The sequence below is a fragment of the Macrosteles quadrilineatus genome, unplaced genomic scaffold, assembly GCF_028750875.1.
Source record: "Macrosteles quadrilineatus isolate MER2022 unplaced genomic scaffold, UCM_ALF_1.0 Scaffold_3__2_contigs__length_128488019, whole genome shotgun sequence".
Classification (NCBI taxonomy): Eukaryota; Metazoa; Arthropoda; class Insecta; order Hemiptera; family Cicadellidae; genus Macrosteles; species Macrosteles quadrilineatus.
The window spans coordinates 80308974-80330658 of NW_026542596.1; the positions used below are offsets into that span (position 1 = coordinate 80308974).

The window sequence follows — 21685 nt, forward strand, 5'->3', positions numbered from 1 at the left end:
CCTACCGTTTCAGTATTTTTTAGCCCTAAAGGTTACTATTTATGTACTTAGGTATGTATTTGTGTTTTGTTTATTTATTTATTATCAATTTACGACCATCAAATGAAGCGAGAGACATCTTTAACAGCCTGAAGATGACTCCTATGTGAGTTGAAACCGGTAGCAACTCAGCTACAAACAGGATCGCATAAATGCAGGTATTTAAACCAATTTATAGTAGGCCTATTTAAATGTGAAATTCGAGTACGAGGCTAAAATTCATTATAATGAAGTAACATTTTAGCGTAAGTAGTTGTAGTTTTAGTTCAACTACAACGGGAATCATAATGATTGTGTCTAAGCATTTTTATTTATTCAAAACAATACTGAAAATTACAAGAGTATAATAAAAGGTTATAAATAATAAGCTAAAAAATATCAATAAGGTATACAAGTTGAATTGCGAGCATAGTAACAGGATAGTTTGGTTTAAATTACATGTTAACATTTGGTATTTACAAGTATTAAGTACATCTCGTGTTACTAATCAAAGTGGATGCTTTATAAGAAAGCTTTGTTTATCATGTGCTTTCTTTACAGTATTTTTCCAAAAACAATTCCCATTGCAATTCCAGCGAAGAAAGAAGCCATAAACACGTGGATCTCGTGGAAAACAATGTCGTCCTCGTTATTTGTTACTTTGTTGAACCACATTTTTGCTTTCCTTTCCTTCTTCTTCAGCAATGACTCGGCTTTGTCTAGTTTGCGATCCACAAACTTCTCAACCTGAAAGCAAGCATGTGATAGTAACTGTTACTATAGAATTAATAGGTCTCCAAAATAAGATTTTATGAAAAAGATTTTGTATGTCAAGTAATAATCATTTAGTTTTTAGGTAAAAGTGCAAATTAACTTTTTTTTATTGAAACAACTTGCTAAATGAATTTTATATTTGTAAAAGATTAGTCGAGGTGAAACCCAGAAATTTCGGATCTCGGAACTGAAACTTCAACAACACAAAACTCTTTTACTTCCCTGCTTAAAATTAAGGTCTTTACAAACACAACCACTGATACAAAAAAAAGTGAATATAATTTTCGCCAAATACTGATGGTTTATAAAGAGTGTTGCCGGCAAATGACAAATCATGGAATATTTTTGGGTATTCTCCAAAAAAATAAAAGTTAAAAGCCGTGGTGGGTAAATTAAAAGACAGGATCAATCAAAATTGTCAGGACCTCTCAAATTAAATTTAATGGAAAATCTGCTATTTATTCAGGCAACGTTGTTTTTTTTTGTTTAGGAACCTGTAAAACAAACTTAGTGGCCTTAATCAAAAAAACTCAAATTTTATTAAAACCTATATAAATTGTGTAACAAAAAAATCAATCTAAATAGATTCTTGAAACAGTCTAATCAGACCATAATACATTTTTCTTACAGGGAGGGAGGTTGGTCCCAGAATATAAGTTTTTGAGTTTCTTGCCCAAATTATTTTTTAAAAGCTTTAAACTAGACAAATTAATTAATCAGCTTAAAAGGAGTAATGATTTAGAAGGCATGTCAAAAATGTATTATGGTTACCAAGAAAGGACCTAAAGTAGTATGTTAAATGTGTCATACAATGAAATGTTATTCTTACAGTGAAAAATTATTATAGTTAGGCCGCTTAGATAGCGACCTGTGCGCTAATGCTAACCAATGCTATAGAGCACTAGAGGATGTAGCTATCCAAGCGGCCGATCTATAGTTGTAGTTGTAGATTGCTTCTTTGGGGATATCTTCATGAAATTTGGTCAATTTATTTATTTCATTGTACATGTTTATAAAATTCATTCACCTTTGGGTCTGGTGATTGATTATTGGAGAGTCCAGCAGAAATCGATCAGCATTATTTAAACCATCTTTTATATATTTACTGTCTTGTTAAAACAGTATAGAAATAGTTCTTCCAACTACATATTTGTTACATTTAACTTCTTATAGTCTTATTAAGTGTATGGTGGTTACCATCCACATTTAATCATACGATAATATGGCCAAGTAACAAGCTGTCGCTTGCAAGAGGAAGGGCGTAAGTACATCAGATATTATATGCCCTTACGATCATTTGTCCTACAAGTGTCGATGTGTTAGGTACCGATTCTATTTTCAGAATTGTTTTTTCAAACAATTCTGAAAATACTAACAAAGTCAACTCTTTCTAATCAAGATATTGCTCCTTTATTTTATCAGGTGGTAGAGTCGAGGTAATCTATCTAGTATTGCTCTTAAAGTCCACTAAAACTTGTTGTATGTATTCAATCATTGACTATTTTATACTTTCTAGAACTAGACATCCCATCCCCATGTTTGGTATACACAGAAACATCATCTTTTGAACCGGAAGTCAATCTGACAGGACGACTTAGTGTAAGCCATCTTTATGTCACATCAACTACCTCAGTAGGTAATGTAACAAAACTAACTAGAAAGAATTTCAGACACCAGCACTCTGTGACTGGCTCATTCAACCATGTCTTACACTTGTAACTTGTAATATAAATTGGCAACAGCTGGTCCAAACAGATGTTTTTTTATCCAAAGTCAATGGTTTCAGTCACTTGACTGGTCTAGAACAATAAATTCAAACCCTTTATAGAAGCGGAGAATAGTCAGACTGGAATTTTGCCGCCGAAATGAGCTTCACTCGGCCGCCGCTATGATCCTCGCACGGCAGCTGCACTGCTGCACTACCCTACCACTCACTCTCTCTCTCTAAGCCAATTCTTTGTCTCACTCTCGCACTCACTACTCAGTCAGCTGACTTGGCCGCGCGCTTGCGGTAGTCTACCTTGGGGCCGACGTGGGAACTATCCAAAATTCAAATATTTCCAGACTGAATTTTTGACAATGGCATTGCCCTTCTTAAAGGATTTGTATTCATTGTTTTGTATTCATTGACTCTCCCCAGTTGAACTCCTTTGCATTGCACCAACTCCTGCAGTGAGAAGGAGGTTTTAAAAAGCCTCTTTACAGAGGAGCTGCATGCGGCCTACTGCTGCTGATGGGTCAGAATTAATGGGTTTTTTTTAATAAATTGTTCTGAGCTGATTCAGTTACTGTACCACAACCACAGACAAGTATAAGTCTCTGTACCACAAGTTAAGAACAGCAATTCTATAGGGTCTCCACATTCACCAGAGTAGGTCAAATTTATTTTAGGTTCAAATCCAAACAATAAAAATTTGTATCTCTTTTTCAATAACAAAAGAACATTTTTAAATATTTTACTTAAATAAATTTTATTAAAACAGCTAACGTTGCCTCAAGCAAAATTTTGTGTATAGATTAAGTATAGACAAGGATTATTTCTACCTCAAACTCTCTCAAATATACTAAATTAAGGGATGTTACAGTAACTAATGTATTTCATTATGACGGTCGTCTGTATATTGTAATTTTCCAATAAGCTGACATCGGGATGGAGCAAGCTAGTTCTAATCTACACTGGCACCAGATACTGCACTTCCCTCACCAATATTTTAGTTGGTCTCCAGCTCTATTGCTCAGAATTGTTGTAGTAGCTGATGGCCAAGGAAAAGCCACAGGTTCTCAATGCATAAATTAATTATGTTCTTTGTTAACTTTGTGTTAAATGGGGTCAAATCCTACTGAAATCTACCATTTGTGGACAATGTGTATGGAGAAAAATGCTTTAGTGAATTAGGTTACAAACAATCCTCATAATTTAGCTACCTCAAACAATAACACAAAACATACACTTCTGAAACAAGATGCCAACTCTTTCCTCTCCTTAAGTCCTTCCATTAATTTAATTCAAGTATAATCAAATGGGGAAAATAAAATAACTATGGTACAATAACTTTTTTATTGATAAACCTAACAATACAAAAAATACAAATTATGTCGAATGTTAGTAAAAAAAGTTATACATAAAGTTAATAATACTAAAGTTGGATCCGAAAAGAACTTGAATGTTAGCTAGAGAAGACAAAAAAATAGATCCACTAAGAGATATCTCCAGGTTTGTCGACAGAAAACGATAAGCACTTGACACTTCAAGAACAAGCGACGCCAATAAGCACACCACCTGTGAAGCTAGCAGAGAAGTAAGAATTGCTTTTGAAAAATTCTGTCACCTGCAACAAGTAATGTAACGTAAGAATAACAAAGTATGTCTTTGTCAGGAATTAAAACCATCAATACACTAAGCAATTAAACTTAAAAATCAGTAACCAAAATAAACGAATTAAGAGTTATTTGAACGGCTTTGACGCTAATGTATTTCTGAAATATATTACAAATAAAGATGTTTGTCTATTGCCTGTTGTTACACACAATCTAATTAACACAAATTAATTAAAACTACTTTCATATGGGGTTGCAGACAATTTCTAAGAATTAAACTGTTGTAACCCGATTACAATGGTCAACGTTAAACAATAAAACAAATACAACCACTACCGGTAACATTTCAATTTCTATAAAAATAATGAGCTTAAAAAAAGGAAAAAATCTGTTGCGAATAACACTATCCTGTCCAAACACCACAAGAAAAGTTGTCTCTTTTTTAACACTAGAATTCACTATCTTCATTCAATCTTGATCACGATGATGATGGTCTTGTTGGTTGCCGGTGCTTTCTTGGGGCAAAAGATGGTAGGAAAACGCATAAACTACGACACATTGAAGGAATATTTTCACACATTCACAATTAAAATAACAGTTAGTACTCTTATCAGAACCATTTGTGGTCAAGAAATTTGTTCACATGTCTGTATGATAGGTACACCACATTGTCCACATACCCAAAAGCAAAATAAAAACTTCAACTAATCACACCCATATTTCGCCCTGTACTTGATCGATATACTGTTTTAATAAAAAAACGTAAATCAAACAGCCAATAAAATGCTGATGTCGCTTCACAAACAACAAGGCTTATATGTTACCGTCGCCTTATGAATATGAATACACTACCAGAATACACTTCCACAGAATACACTACACTTCCGAAAAACATCAGAAGTTTAATAAGGGGTACAAACTAGATACACAATAAATCTTATAAGGCCTATCAGCGCCAAGGCCACTGTAGCCTTGTATCAGCGCATTTTTTCTCCGATCGACACAGTTATTTAATCCAACGTTGAGGTTTGGAAAACGTGACAAATGACCAAAATGCTTAACTATATTTTAATACAGCTAGGTCTCCATGACAGCAAATATCAATGAGCAATTGTCAAAGCTACTGTTTAAAGTTAAGGTTGCCAAGAAAAGTAACGAAGCAAGTTTAATCTTTGATCACTTTCATAGACAGCCCGCTGAATTTGTATTCCAGGATTAGTTTTGCCAACAATGTTATTTGGAGGCTTCTGATTGGCTGAGGGAACACCATTACCGCAACGATACGGTTTGATGCCATCGGCCTCGGTGGTATAGTGGATAAAGTGCCGGGCTGATAAATTGAAGGAGCCGGGTTCAAATCTCAACCATGGCACTATTTTTTTTTGTCTTGGATTTTTTCATCATCAGCAAGTTTGGTTGGTTTGGTTAGGTTATGACAGTTTAATTTCATAATAAAAATTATAAAATTGAATTTGAGGCATTTATAGTTTTATTTTATGAACAGAACTATTTTTTTTTTCGATTACTTAAACCTTCATTCGATTTTTCATTGTCAGCAAGTCTGGTTAGTTTGGTTGGGTTATGACAGTTTAATTTTATAATTAAAAAATTATAAAATTGAATTTGAGGCATTTATAATTCCACTTTATGAAGAGAACTATTTTTTCGATTAATAAACCTTCATTTGGTTTTTTCATTATCAGCACGTTTGGTTGGTTTGGTTAGGTTAGGTTATGGCAGTTTAATTTCATAATAAAAATTATAAAATTGAATTTGAGGCAATTATAATTTTATTTTATGAACAAAACTAATTTTTCAATTAGTAAACCTTCATTATAGTCAATCAGAAGCCTCCAAAAGACACTGTTGGCAAAACTAATCCTGAAAAACAAATTGTGCAGACGGACCGACGGTTAAATGACACTTGTTACGTACTTGCTACATAGAAAGTTAAAATGGTTAGTTTAGTCGTTTTCGTTTAGTCATTGATTATAAGCTATGCGTTTAGTCATAGGTTTAATCAATGGTTGTAATCCGCTAATTTAGCCTATATTCGTATTGATTTTGTCATTTTTTTAAGTTACGTTTGCTATTCAAGTACAATATAATGAGTAATTACATAATTTACAATAATTCATAAATTAATCGATAATTTTAAAACAACTTATATATGTCATTTGTAAAAACAATGTGTGTACATAATTGACTGTTTTAAGCAGTTGGTAGTACATCTTTTTACTTGCCAACTCGGCTGTCTGCAGTCAGCTGAGAGCAGAAGCAAAGCAACCGGCCCTTAGCAGACGCGGAACACGGAACTGACTGATTGACTTTACCGTTACCGTATCGAGTCAGAATTGCAATTAGGCCTAATTAATTATTTGCAACGTCGATTTCCCTTCAAAAACCTAGGAGTTGATTATGATAGTTGCTATGGTGTTTTCGCATTGATACACATAACTAAATCTATAATCTGTGTGCGTTGGTAATTGAAAATTTTTATGAGACTGAATTTAGTGCATTCGTTTTGCAGATACATTTCAAGAATGGGAGACTCACTGAAGCCTCAAGTGGTTTTTGTTTTGGGCGGCCCAGGTGCAGGTAAAGGTACACAATGTTCCAATATTGTCAAGGAGTATGGATTTGTACATCTTTCAGCAGGCGATTTGCTACGTGAGGAAAGAAGTAAGCCTGGTACAAAGTATGGTGAGTTGATTGAGGAGCACATCAGGAATGGGTCAATAGTTCCTGTCGAAATTACTTGTAAATTAATTGAAATAGCGATGCAAAATTCGGGCAAACAAAAATTCTTGATAGACGGATTTCCAAGGAATAAGAATAACATGGAGGGTTGGAACAAGGAAATGGCAGAAAAGGTTGAACTCCTCTTTGTACTATTTTTCGATTGTTCGCAAGACACTTGTATCAAAAGGTGCTTGAAGCGAGGAGCCGAAGGAAGTGGAAGGTCTGATGATAATGAAGAAAGCCTCAAAAAGCGAATACAAACATTTGTGAATGATTCAATGCCTATTATTGAATACTACAAGGAACAAAACCTGGTCCGGCGTGTTGATGCTGGCAGAAGTGCTGAGGAAGTGTTTGATGAAGTTAAGGCTATATTTAAAGATGTTGCTTAGACAGAACAAGCTAGGAAAACACTGGATTTTGCATTTAATGCACCATTTATATTGAAGTTAACTTAGATAAGAATTTACGACACATTTAATAATTTCTTAGCTAGCCTAGGCCAGTAGAATTTCATACCAGAATCAAGGACTTAGGCTTCACTCTTAACAAGGCTTGTCACGCTATATTCAAGAAAACACTATAATCAATAGTTGTGATTAAATATATTAGGTAAGCTTGCTTTTCTATAGGTAGGTACCAGGAACGCTAAGTAGCTTAACTTATTTCATGATTTGAATTTCTATGTGGTACCGTACTGGTTTTGAATTTAGGCTAGTAGCCTAGATTATACTCTAGATGGGGATCATTGGTAAAATAACCATCCATGATATCATAGCCTACTTACTTATTTTATAGCCTTTGTTTGTTTAAACTTACACTGTTCCCAAGTTCTAAGTTGATCCATGTTTTACATGCTCACCTATTACCGTATAAACCTGTTTATAATAGGTGTAAGTAAAATAGAAATTCATTCCTGTCCGTTAAGTTAAACAAAAACTATCATATAAATATCGCTAGGTAGGTTTAGTTATCTTTTTCGGATTTCTTCATGTAGGCCTAAATTAAGAATAGGCTAAACTTAGTTTTATTTTTTTTTTTTTTTTTTACTTAGGCCTACTTAAGAGACATGTATGCCAAAGTTAGATTTTATTCATCCAAATTAAATTTCAGGAAGGTTTTAAAAAACAAATCTTGCTTATTTTCTACTTCCTAAATAAATAACACTGCTCATTGTTTTATTGTTTTAAAGGTGATAAGTTAGTCCTAACTGACATTGCTACTTTGAACAGTTCAGCTTTGTTTGAATTCATCATTCGGGGTCAATTTACTCTTTATTCATAAACATTTAATGCACAGCATGCTACATATTTTCTACAGCTAAATCAAACTAAGGCCTATACTATAGGACTACAGCTAATGAAAAAAGCAAAAACATTAGTATAGGTAATCAATAGAAAAGACCTTATAACCCAGGTATTACAGCAAGTAACTTACAAAGGATGGTAAGAGGCATTTTAATAAAACATTTTAAATTTATATTTTATAAACATTCAAACATAAATGTTTATTAAGATCAAATAGGCCTAAGTTGAAATACTCATTTTTTAGTTCAAAACGTACCATATAACACATATACGGTATACTCAGTTCTTTGTGTCAGAGGTTAATTGTAAGAAAGGACCATGAGGTCCTAAGTTTGCCTCAATAAAGAAGCATTTTCATTTCATTTTTATATAAAACACTGTTTGCGATTTGAGATAATCCATAGAAAACATCCTAGCCTAGTGAAAGCATTTTTTTCTATCTACGTCTCTGTGGATTATTTATAATTTGATTTTAACACTTGAGCGGGCGCTTGCGGAGTTTTCCTCTGCACTAGTAGTTTTTGTTAATATAAATATTCATAATGGGTGTCGGCAGTCGTGTCCGGCTCTACACTTAACGCACCTTATCCCGGGAATGCCCCTAAGCAATTTTTACCCCCGAATTCCTCCTCATTTTGTTGTCAGTTGCAATTCAGTGTAGCGGTGTCAGTTTGCGGAGGTTTACTCCGCGTGCGGGTAGTCCTTAGCGCAGAGTTTGTTTCCTCATGCGCTCTTGTCAAACTGTGTGTATATTTTATACATACGAAATTATAAACATGTTTAAATGTATTATTTCATTTATTATTATCAAATATATTTTGTTTGCATGTATATGTATTATTGTGGAACAAAACTCAGCACGCGCCCTCTCTCGTAACACCGACAGTGATACCTTTATACTAGAAAATTGCTCAATAACTTATGTTTATTTGAAATAATTACTCATATTAAGTTAAAAAAATAATTTTATTAACAAAGAAATTAGGTTTTTGGTTAGGTTATTCAACATTTAAGTTAGGCCTAATATAATATTTCGTTACAACAACAAGTAAAATGGGTAAAATTTGTGCTATTTAGTGTTGCGAAATAAAACTCCGCATGCACCCGCTCCTGTTTTACTGGTGACGTGCCTCCTCGAGGGTTAAGGTAACAGTAGGTTGGGCCTTAAGTACGGTAACAAATAAATTATAGGCTAATATTCAAATGTATTTAAGTTAATCTGTGTTGTGAACCTAGGTTTTATGACAAAGAACAAGAAGTTTTGACGACTAATTTGTATATTTTTTTTTTATTGAAATCTTAATTTTAAACTAAGCTTAATTTTCAATCTCAAACATAAATCCTTGTTTACTGTTAGCTAGTATTTTCAAACTCAAAAGTCTTAGTAAATGATTTTATAGTTTTTTTTATGAATAAAAAACCCAAGCAAAAAAATAAAATGCAGGTAATCAGGAACTTGAACTTTTAGACTTCAAAGTGATTTGAAATGCTACTGTCGAGTCAAACTGCTAACAAGTCTAGCAAAATTTACACACTAAACCATTATAGGCTATCTAAATTTGGATCTTTTTCATAAATACCTATGTTTATATTTACTTACTTTGTCCAGAATTTTCGGCCCCTTCTTGGAGGTGGATGCATCTTCGGTAATCTTTTCAACCTGGTCCTCAACATTTCTGTAAATGCGGTCCCAATTGATTTTTACGTAGCCCTTGTGGTTGGCCACTTGCAGAAGAATAATACTTCCTCCGACAGCCACTGCTGCCATTTTCCCCACTTTCATCATCAAGTATCCGGTCAGCCTAAAAAGATAACCTAGGATTGGGGCTGTGTGACAAACTCTAAACCCAAGGTATGACTCACAGTTAAATCTTACAAAATTCATTCCCTTTTAGTCTTCCATCAATGACTAACATTCCTAACCTTTGGTGTGCTATAATTTTGTTTGAACGCCAATGGTATTTTTAAGGAGATGAAAATTTTGTTTAAATGCCTACTGACAAACTGATGTGTAAATTACATCAATCTTTTAGTTTATTCGAGTTTTTAAAATGTTATGTTAACTTACCTGTAACCATAGATTAAATATTTCCTTAGTTAGTAAGTAACCTTGCGTTAAGGTTAGTCCATGCTGTAATACAAGTAAAGTAAAATTTCCCATGCTTCAAATCAACCTGATGTAACCTATAGTTTAAGCTGGTATTTGTAAAATGTGTTATTAATGATATTTAAAGACACAGGCTATTTTGGTTAATGTAATAATTTATTATTGACTTAAAAGGTTTAAGTAGATAGCCTACTACATAGGCCTACATTTTAAAATTATAAAAATTAAGTGATAAATGTCTGTCGCTTGGGATTGGGATACTAAATACTGTACAGTATTTATTATATTATTATATGAAAACCTTTTGACTAGGAAAACTAATTAAGATCCAATTTTAAAAACTGTCCCCTTGTAAAATCATGCCAATGACATAGATAAAACAGATTAGATCACCAGTAATATAGTCCACGATATACAAACAAGTAGGACTGGTAACTTGAATGGATGGCTTGTAAAAAGAATTATGATTGTAAAAGTTTATTGATGCTTAACTAAGTGGTTTGTTAATTATGTGTTAAGTTAATGAATTCAATTAAAAAAGTGGTTATAAGCACGATAAGAATGGTACAGATAAATGTGCTACTAAGGGGAGTTACAGTGATAGAAGAAGTTTACTTTCATTTACTGTGACATATTAGGTATACAAACAGTTTACTGTAGATTATGCTAACAGCTTCTGAGTATGTAAGTCTTTGGCATGACTGCAATTCCTAATGTAAAGTCATGCCAGGGTTTTTTCATTTTTTAATTGAAAGAACAAAAGAAGTATCCACATTGCAAAAAGATATATTCTCTGGATAGAATAGTTTCAATTAGAGGCTTCTTGTTCTTTTGTGCAAGATTGACTTACTATAACGTTTATATGTGTATAACAATTTTTCTTGTTACGTGTACCTATAACAATTTTTTTTTGTTAAGTACATATTTAAATCATTTATCTGTGTTTGTTTATTGAAGATATTATTAATTTACTAGTTTAAAATCATTTAAGTGAATGTCTAAAAAAGTATTTTGAGGGTTTAAAAAATTGTCTTTATTATACAATTGTGAATATTATTATATCTTTTATTATTTAATTTATACTTCTTGCATTTAGTAGACTAGATAACACTTGCATTGATAGTTGATATACGTATATAATACATATTTAAATACTCATAATGCTGTTAACTGTTATCATGTTAAATAGTATCATGTGTTATCATTGTCCAGGGTTATTTTTATGTATTGTAGATGCAATTTGGTAATTTATGGTGTGCCCTTTAGATCAAAATATTGTAGGCCAATATTATACTGTTTTAATTCAATATCTATGTAAAATAAATTTGTGATCAGAACAATTGTATTTTTCTTACCTTCCTAATTTCTTAAAATCTAAATAACGTTGGAAATTCACATTTAGAACTGCCTTAACAGCTGCTGAACTACAGAAACAATGTTTTATATGAAAAAAATAACATTTTAAAGCCACGGACAGGCAACTCTAAGTGAATGGATAAAATTTTATTGACTCTGGATTACCTTTGAAATGGAAAACTTAAACTTATCATACAACTAAACTAGCTTTTAATGCCTAGAACGAATAAAATAATGTTTAAGGTAGGACTCTATATGTGGCGGAGAGAATTAAATATAAGTTCAGAAAACATAGAAAGCTAATTTAATACTGAATATTAACTTATCAATAAAACTATTGCAATTGATATTAGGCTAATACTAGGTGGCGTTCGCAGAGGCATCCACAAAATTGAGCGGAGTCATCAAGGGTTCATATTATATTGTTTTTGTCATACTGCAGTAAAACAGTCGTTTTTAATGCAAGCGTTGCGGGGATCTAAGTAGCATTTTTAATAATAAGGGAGTAAAAATCGTTTTTAGCCTCTATAGAGTAAAAATCAGCTGTTGTCAACTCAGTTGTAAATTTCATTTGTAAACGATTGCATGTATCGAAAATATGTATCGATTTGAGCTTCGTAATCATTTTAACATATAGTCTACAGTCTCTTCCTGTAGCGTTTTAGCATTGCAGATACATTAATCCATTCCCACACTTAACACTGCTTACCTTTACTACTTTAATCACCACCCCAGGGTTCATATTATATTTTTTTTGTCATACTGCAGTAAAACAGTCGTTTTTAATGCAAGCGTTGCGGGGATCTAAGTATAGCATTTTTAATAATAAGGGAGTAAAAATCGTTTTTAGCCTCTATGGAGTAAAAATCAGCTGTTGTCAACTCAGTTGTAAATTTCGATTGTAAACGATTGCATGTATCGAAAATATGTATCGATTCGAGCTTCGTAATCATTTTAACATATAGTCTACAGTCTCTTCCTGTAGCATTTTAGCATTGCAGATACATTAATCCATTCCCACACTTAACACTGCTTACCTTTACTACTTTAATCACCACCCCAGGGTTCATATTATATTTTTTTTGTCATACTGCAGTAAAACAGTCGTTTTTAATGCAAGCGTTGCGGGGATCTAAGTATAGCATTTTTAATAATAAGGGAGTAAAAATCGTTTTTAGCCTCTATGGAGTAAAAATCAGCTGTTGTCAACTCAGTTGTAAATTTCGATTGTAAACGATTGCATGTATCGAAAATATGTATCGATTCGAGCTTCGTAATCATTTTAACATATAGTCTACAGTCTCTTCCTGTAGCATTTTAGCATTGCAGATACATTAATCCATTCCCACACTTAACACTGCTTACCTTTACTACTTTGATCACCACCCCCTACGTCGTGGACCTGTTTCCCTCTCTTCCCTTGGCATTTTAGGATTGCAGATACTTTAATGTAATTGCCAAAGACAGTTCCCACACTCTGCACTGCTAGCCTTACTACTTCCTTCCCAATTTCCTACGTCATAGACCCGTTTCCTTCCTTTCTCATAGCATTTAAGTAATACAGATACATTTATCTAACTGCCCAAACGGTTCCCCACTCTGCACTGCCAGCCTTACTTTCTTCACCACTTATTACGACGTGGGGCCTGTTTCCTTCCCTTCTCAAGGCATTTTAGGATTGAAGATACATTAATCTAACTGCCACAGGCGGATCTCACACTATGCTCATACTTAAATACTTCCTAAGCCACTTCCTACGTCGTGGACCTGTATTCATCACTTTCCATAGCATTTTAGTATTTTAGATACCTTAATCTAATTGCCACAAACATTCCCACACTCCGTACGGATAGCATTTACTACTTCTTTAACCATTTTCTATGTATTGGACATGTTTCCATCCCTTCTTATAGCATTTCAGCATTGCAGATACATTAATCTAATCGTCATAAACAGTTTCCACACTCCGGACAGCTCGCCTTGACTATACTTCCTTCACCACTTCCTACGTTGCGGACCTGTTTCCCTCCCTTTCCATAGCATTTTAGGATTGCAGATACCTTAATCTAATCACCATAAACAGTCCCCACACTCCAGACAGCTCGCGTTGACTACTTCCTCCACCACTTCCTACTTCGTGGACATGTTTTCCTCCCTTCCAATAGCATTTTAGGATTGTAGATACCTAAACTATATCTAATCATCATAAACAGTTCCCACACTCCGGACTAATTGCCTTTACTACTTCCTTCACCACTTCCTACGTCACAGACCTGTTTCCCTCCCTTCCCATAGCATCATAGGTTTGCAAATACCTTAATCTAATGGCCACAAACAGATCCTACACCCCGAACAGCTCGCCTTTACCTACTCCTTCACCCCTTTCTACGTCGCAGACATGTTTCCTTCTCTTCCAATAGCATAATATGATTGCAGATACCTTAATCTAATCGTTATAAACAGTTCCCACACTCCGGACAGTTCGCCTTAACTACTTCCTTCACCACTTCCTACGTCGCGGACCTGTTTTCCTCCCTTCCCGTAGCATTATAGGATTGCAGATACCTTAATCTAATCGTCATAAACAGTTGCCACACTCCGAACAACTCGCCTTAACTACTTCCTTCTCCACTTCCTACGTCGCGGACCTGTTACCCTCCCTTCCTATTGCATTTTAAGATTGCAGATACCTTAATCTAATAGTCATAAATAGATCCCACAGTCTGGACTGCTTGCCTTTACTACTTCCTTCACTACTTCCTACGTCGCGGACCTGTTTCCTTCTCTTCCAATAGCATAATATGATTGCAGATTCCTTAATCTAATCGTCATAAACAGTTCCCACACTCCGGACAGTTCGCCTTGACTACTTCCTTCACCACTTCCTACGTTGCGGACCTGTTTTCCTCCCTTCCCATAGAAATTTAGGAATGCAGATACAGTACTTTAATCTAATCGTCATTAACAGTTTCCACACTCCAGACTGCTCACCTTTACTACTTCCTTCACCACTTGATTCGTCACGGACCACCTCGACCTAAAGCTAGTGTCGTCATTTGATTATATTTATGATCCATACCGTTTCTGTTCTAATATCTGTGGAATAATGCTATCAGCTATTTCTTTATCTACTGCATTCAAAAGTCAACAGCTGATCATATGTTTTTGTTTATGTGTCAAATACCGCTTCCATAAGGATTACATTGAAACTTTGAGACCCAGTGGGGCGGATTCCTGAGAGACTTTTTTAACGCCATATAGATGTTGGCACTCACCGATATGGTCTTTATCACCATGCAAAATTTGAAAACGATTGATTCAGCCGTCTAGGAGGAGTTTGCGTATTATGAAATGCATAAGAGTCGACGTATAAGAGCTTCGCTCGCTTCGCTCGCTCCGCTCAATTATATGGGGCTTTAAAAATATAGTACTCCCCACCTCTATTTTACAGTGTATTGTGGCGTGGTTTTTTAGTTAGTTTAGCTTATGGAACTATGGAAAAGAAGAAACGAATACAAATTGACGTCATTGTAAATTTATCTCTTTAACAAATAGGCCACACAAAATGTAATTTTTTGTTTGATCAATGTTACCTTAATTGTCTTTATAAAACGTTAAACTAAGCCAAACTGAATCAATCTAACCTAACCGCCACAGCACAGGATGAAAAGTGGTCTTGAAAAATGTACAATCAATATTTTTATTGCTTGAAAACTATAACTGGTACGCTATAAATAGGCCTATCAAACTAATAATTACATTTGACAATATATCGAAGGATCTCTACGGAAACATTTCCCAAGATCTAGACACAGGACCAATTTACTTTTGCGCTTTGAGGTCTCCAGAGGCTAAAAAACCATTGGTTAAATTGATATATACGTAGGCCTATATGTGTGTGTGTATGTGAACAAGCTAAAGGCCTTTTCACACCGGCGTACTGGACGAACTGTACGTACAGTACGTACTGTACGCGGTCCTTTCACACCGCACAGAAACTTTCAAAACGTACACTTGTTCGTTTGCAGTCAGACAAGTAACACTGGCTGAGCACGTGGTTTTGAAGTGTTCAGTACGCCACGTACGTTTTAGAAAAATCGCTCACACAAAACCATTGCGTACGTACTGGACGTACAGTACGTTCTTTACGCACAGTGTGAAAGAGCTCATATGATATCATGGGCAGCGATTTGTTGAAAAAAAACGTACCAAACGTACAGTACGTCCAGTACGCCGGTATGAAAAGGCCTTAACCCAAGTAATTTTGGTCCGATTTTGATGAAGTTTGGCATGAATGTCTAGGGCTGGATAATCTTAAATGAGTTTGCAAACCAGCAAAATAGGGTAATCAGAACAAGGTTTAAAGTTTTAAAAAAATTAGTTTTTCAAATTCTTTACCCTTAAAAATTAAAATGCCCAGTTTTAATTACAGCCGTCGTGAAGAACTCAAAGTAACAAATAATTATCTATATTGAAGCATTGTTGTTCAATTAAAGGTTACAGAGAAAATTCCAAAACCCTTAACATTAAAACTGTTATTCACATGGAGAAAAAGTAAACTGTTGTAGTTTCTTGTTCATGGATATGTTTTGGTAAATTTTGGCAAATTTATTTACTTTACTTGATAACCTTTATAAACAGAGTGTTGAAATAGTCTTAAAAATTTAAAAATAATTTAAACAGCTTGAAGATAAATTTTGGGACTTCACCATGCTTTTTGTAAGAAATCAACATTTTGTCGCCCTCCCCCTTCAAGTCCAAATCTTTCAATACAGAGACCCATGCTTTTGACCCCTCATTTGAAAGGTATTGTTGAAACGTTTGGTCTGTTTGAAATATCTTTACGACCTACCTGTGCATAATGGCGGTCTAAAATCCTTTAAAGTTGCAAACGGGCAAAATAGGCTTAAAGAAATGTGTTAAAAGTTTATGTGATACAGTTACATACAAAGGCCACCATTGTGGTCTTAAAAAAAACTTTCAATTACACCAAACGTTTTCTTTTAACAAGACTTAAAATGAGGGGTCACAGCATGCGACTGCATTTCATTCTACCAGAAAAAACACTTTTTTCCTTCCCTGTAGCAGCAAACCTAAATACTTTTTAAACCTAATGTTATTTATTAATGTAGAGAATAATCAGGCATTTTTCAGGAAAAGTAAAGTGTCTGCAAGTTTTCTGTGGTGGATGTGTATGTTTGTGTTTGAGTGTTTTTTACTCTTTGTCCGGCCAACACAGATTTTCATTGTGTCGGCTTAGCAAGGTTATAACACAGTTGATCTGAACCAACAAAAGAGTCTTTTTATCACATTATGCAGGGGTTCCCAAACTATGGATCAAGGGAGCAATTTTAGTGGATTGCAAGAACTTCAACGTCAAACAGTGAACATCAAGTTTTCTAAGCCGGAAGTTCTATACAAACCGAACAGGCTGTATGCAAGCAAACAAGAAGTCAGGAACAGTATATAAAAATATATTCAGTAATTTAACAATATTTCAGTATGAGTTCCTGGCAGAAGAACCAGCTTATCATAGTGAGTAACGAACCATAAACTCATTCACTCAACAATCACATTTACCTTTAACTACACACAATGGCCTATCAATGCTGTGTAGTGGATAGATAAATAAATGTATTATGACGCTTGCTAACAAGACCAGGATTTGAATTGATAAAAGTGTAAAAATACACTAATAGTACAGGCAATAAAAAAAAAAATTAGAAACTTAAATTTAATAAGACATGTTATAAACCAACATGCAATTTACTTAGTTAAAACTTTTACAAGGGCCGAGAAGCATCAACTGTAACGGGTCAATTTTCAATTTTTCAATTTTTGTAGGCCTAAGGGTGATATTTTTACTGTCACCCCAAATACATTGATTTGGTTAAAGCAAAGACCGCTAACGTCGGACGAGGTAACATCATTGTGGAGGGGATGACAGTTGTTCCCAATGCCAGGGGCGGTACGAGAGAGCCGCTGGAGAAGCGCTCCAAGTAAGTGAGTCGTCGTTCAGCTACGAAACGAACACAACACAATCTCCCACACAACAATGTCTGTTGTATTAAAAACCACAAAGCGATTCGAGCACTGGTAAGTGTAGAGCAACCTGATAACGCTCTATAGTTTATTTCATTCCCAGATAGTTATAAGACACACAAAATATTACGACTGGTATTATTAAAATAACATGGTAGCCTTTATAATTAAAAATACTTTGTGCTAAAGGTAGTGCTATTGGTTGTGGTATAGGTAGGAGGTGGTGCTTTGTAACTACACTCTCATAGATTTTTGTATTTTTGTTTAACTTAAACAGTACCGGTAAAGTTAAAAAAAAATCTATTCAATGCACAAAAAGTAGGCCTATTACTTAAACTAGAGGAAAGATGTGATAACAAGAGTTTCGTCTCAACCCCAAAAGTGAAGTTTCGGCAGAAGAATTGCTATAAAAATCACTGTAACCAAGTTAACCTAGATTACTGCTAGGCTATCTATAACTGTTCATGTTTGAATAAATGTAGAGTGTCAAATAGGGATTAACTAGGCTCCCCTACATGTAAGTACCGGTAGGGCTTTACCTAAGCAAAGATGAATCACTTCCCTTTAAGGTATGTTTTTTTTGTCCCATGTAAGATTTTGATTCTTTGGCAGAACCAAAACAACACATGATGCATGGTAAAAACTATTGAAATAAACACCAAAAATATGCCTTTTAATGCACTACGATCTTTCATTACAAAGCCAATGATAAATACCCCCGCTGTAGCAAAGCTGCAGACTAAGCGAATTTCCATCTGCCTGATTGGTTTTTTACTTAAATATTTCAGATTCTTTCAATATTTAAATAACACTAGGTTAAACAAGTACGTACTTAGGTTTGCTGCTACAGCGAAGGTGTGTTTTTTAGTAAAAAGTTAATTACTTAGGATGAAATAAGTAAATTTGCCAAATTTGATCAGAATAACTAGGCAAACTAGCAAGCTATACCTATTCTCCATAAGAATAACATGGAAATTCTAAATTTTTACAGTTTCATGTAGGCCCCTAACCATTTCCGGTTTGTGGCAGCGCAAAAAATATGTACCGGTATTTTAAACATATTGCCATGGTCAGTTTGTCTTAGGTGCATGGTTGATCACTGGACAGGTGTGTATATTAGTATATAATTTAAGATGTAGGTAGCCCACGTAATTTTCTTTAGTTAGGTTTCTGTATCTATGATTTCCGTTTTGTTCAACCTATTATAAATTGATTAAATTGTTAAAATATTTGTATTAATGTACAGGTTAAGTGTAAGAAAGGTCCATGTGGCCCTAACTTTCATTTCATTAGGCGTTCAAATAAGTTATCCTTCAATGTATTAAATTATTGGCTCCTTTTAAGCTCTAAAGTTTTAGAGAGATTGCCAATTTGTTTGTTTTGAGTGTCAAAAATGGGGAAAACTAATTCTTACCCCGAAATTTGCGTTTCCATAAATCAATCATACTGGTATGCGAACTTGATTATAGTAGCCTAGGTACCAAAACTTCATCAAAATTGGATGACTTTTACTCGAGTTGTCGTGCTAAGGACACATATATAAATATAGCCTAGATGAATATAACTTTGAACAGGTGTTTTTGGCCTCAGGGGAAATCTAAATTTAAAAGTAAATCGGTTACGGGTACAGGAATTTACCATGATACCTAAGGTAGCTTGTTCCCTATAATATGTGAAATTGGCTGCACTTTACTTTAGGTACGTCCTACACTCATTCGAATGAAAATATTGATCGATATATCAATTATTTGATATATCGTTTGGTTAGTTAGGTAAGGTTAACCTAACCTAACTTATCAAACGATATATCGAATAAAACTATCGAATACTTAATCGATAAGTTATTTTCATTCGAATGAGTGTATGACGTAAAGTAAAGTGCAGCTGTGAAATTCTCTGGAGGATCTGTGTTTAAATTGGAACCTTTGAAAACCTAACTCACTTTTTCATGAGCAAACTTTAAATTTTATGATTCATACCAGACTAGCTATCACTGTAGGCCTAATTTTAAAATAGATTTTTTTAATTCCTAACTTAAGTCTTCTAGTAGAGCAGTGGTTCTCAACCTAGAGGGTGCACCCGTTTGGGGGGAGTGGAAGGATTTCAATTGGGGGCATAAGTACTCCTAGTATTTAAAATAGATCTTAAAAGTTCAATTGCTGTAAATTCATTTAGGATTGTAGCCATATAAAAACCTTAAGCCGTGTTTAGAAGAGACCAGTATTAGCAGACAGGTTAAGTTACTAGGCTATTGTAGCCTATTTCAAGTGACTTGAGCCAAACTAGTTTCGTTTAAACGGGGCTTTAACGACATCAAAACTAAGGTTAAAATTAAAACAAAATATTTTTACATACTTAAACCTGCTAATGAAAAATTAATCGAATTATAAATTATGACATTACAAGGTACTGGATTGAGGAAGTTAACTCCGAGAAGCTTTTAGAAAGAAAACAATTGATGGCCTTAAACTAAAACCTAAGGGAGTATGTTTTATCTATGCTAAAACCTATCCCTAGGCTGGATGTAAGGGCTATGACTCACCATCCAGAGGCAGTTCCCAAAATCAACTGCTGTGTAGCTGAAGTTTTCCCAACATCTCCAATAACTTTATCAATTAGACTTTGGGCTTCCTTGGAAACATCTTGGATGGTTATTTCAGAATTCTCCTCTTCCTTAGAAGCTTTGGATTTTCTATTGAAAGGTGATGTCATTTTTAAAAATAAATTGACTAGATAACTTTTTAGATATAAATTTTAGGGGATACTAATATAATACCACGATTTCAAAAGTGTACGAAATTTGACCAAATCAACTTGGTAATACGTTTATATTAGTGTTAATATATCTAAATGCAATAGCCTACTTTAATAAATCCTTTGCTCAGCAATCACAATCACAACAGCAGACGACACAGATTGGATCTTGTTTGGTTTTTTTAGACACTCACTGTCTGAGTCAGCTGGACCATTATCAGCTGACAAAAAAGTTCGTTTTCGATTTCTTCTGATTTTCGTACCAAACCAAGAATTGGGTGGGAAATTATTTTCTTTAGCCTTAATATTAGTATTACAATTGATTATCATTGACTAAGGATATTTAAGTATAAGGACTCATCATATCTTAAAATTTCAAGCGTATATTAGAAGCCCTTCCCTGCGGAGTAATGTTCCTTGCATGGATCATAGATGAAGTAATATAATGGTGCTTATATTATGGCATGGTGTTTATTTATTCTATACATGAATCAGCTCAACGTATTCAAGGTTAGTTGGGACGGGTTTCGTATTTTGTTTATTATTTGTTTCTTTATCAAATCAAATAATTTATTGCCATAAAACATACAAAACATACGGTAAAGGAGAAAAAAATAATTTTAAAATTCCCGTGTTATTTTTATGGAGAATATAAGAAGTAAACCCCGTTTTAGTTTACTTGTTTATGGATATACAGGGAGTCCGGTCATAAATCATTATGGTGATTGAATGACGCCTTATTTGAGGTTCCCAACTTAAACGATAAGGGAATAAAAAATAAAAATTGAGATTTTTAATACCCCTACCGCAGCAAACTTGCAGACTAAGCGAAATTCCATTTACCTGGCTGGATTTCTATTAAAATATTTCCTAAAAAAAATGCAGATTTATTTCCTATCTAAATAACATTAATTTTAGTGACATAGTGAGTCAATAGTTTCTATATCTACGAAACCATCATCCATTCCTTAACATCAAACATAACAATATAGAGAGAAGACATACAAACTATACATAGGACTAACATTTTTCAACCACCTCCCAGATCAATTAAAAATATTCAAAACACAAACGGCTCTAAAAATAAACTTAAAGACTTCTTCTTAACAAGACCCTACTGCAAAATAAAAGATTTCTTTGAGGCTACTGATGACTAAAAATGATGTGAAGACATAAATCCGGACGAGCCCCCTTTCTTGGACAGCGGAGGCGAACACCCACAAGTAACAAGTTTATTTCGGTTGGCAAACATACAATCCACGAATAC

At 34.2% G+C, this 21685-nt stretch overlaps 2 protein-coding genes across 3 annotated transcripts; one reads left to right on the forward strand and one right to left on the reverse strand.

Moving 5' to 3' along the window:
- Positions 1-327: 327 nt before the first annotated feature.
- On the reverse strand, positions 328-20598 carry LOC128988766 (FUN14 domain-containing protein 1B-like). 2 transcript variants are annotated; one of them, XM_054410383.1, is made up of 3 exons: positions 20207-20598; positions 9760-9961; positions 328-765 (listed from the first exon to the last, which is right to left on the reverse strand). In XM_054410383.1, the coding sequence occupies exons 1-3, from the start codon at positions 20374-20376 to the stop codon at positions 574-576; spliced, it is 564 nt and encodes a 187-aa protein (XP_054266358.1). In that variant the 5' UTR covers positions 20377-20598; the 3' UTR covers positions 328-573. The 2 variants fall into 2 exon arrangements, with proteins under 2 accessions (XP_054266358.1, XP_054266359.1); XM_054410384.1 differs by lacking the exon at positions 328-765 and adding an exon at positions 3836-4121.
- On the forward strand, positions 6387-11597 carry LOC128988765 (UMP-CMP kinase-like). The gene has a single exon (XM_054410382.1). It carries the CDS (start codon positions 6609-6611, stop codon positions 7242-7244), a length of 636 nt encoding a protein of 211 aa, XP_054266357.1. The 5' UTR covers positions 6387-6608; the 3' UTR covers positions 7245-11597.
- Positions 20599-21685: the final 1087 nt, after the last annotated feature.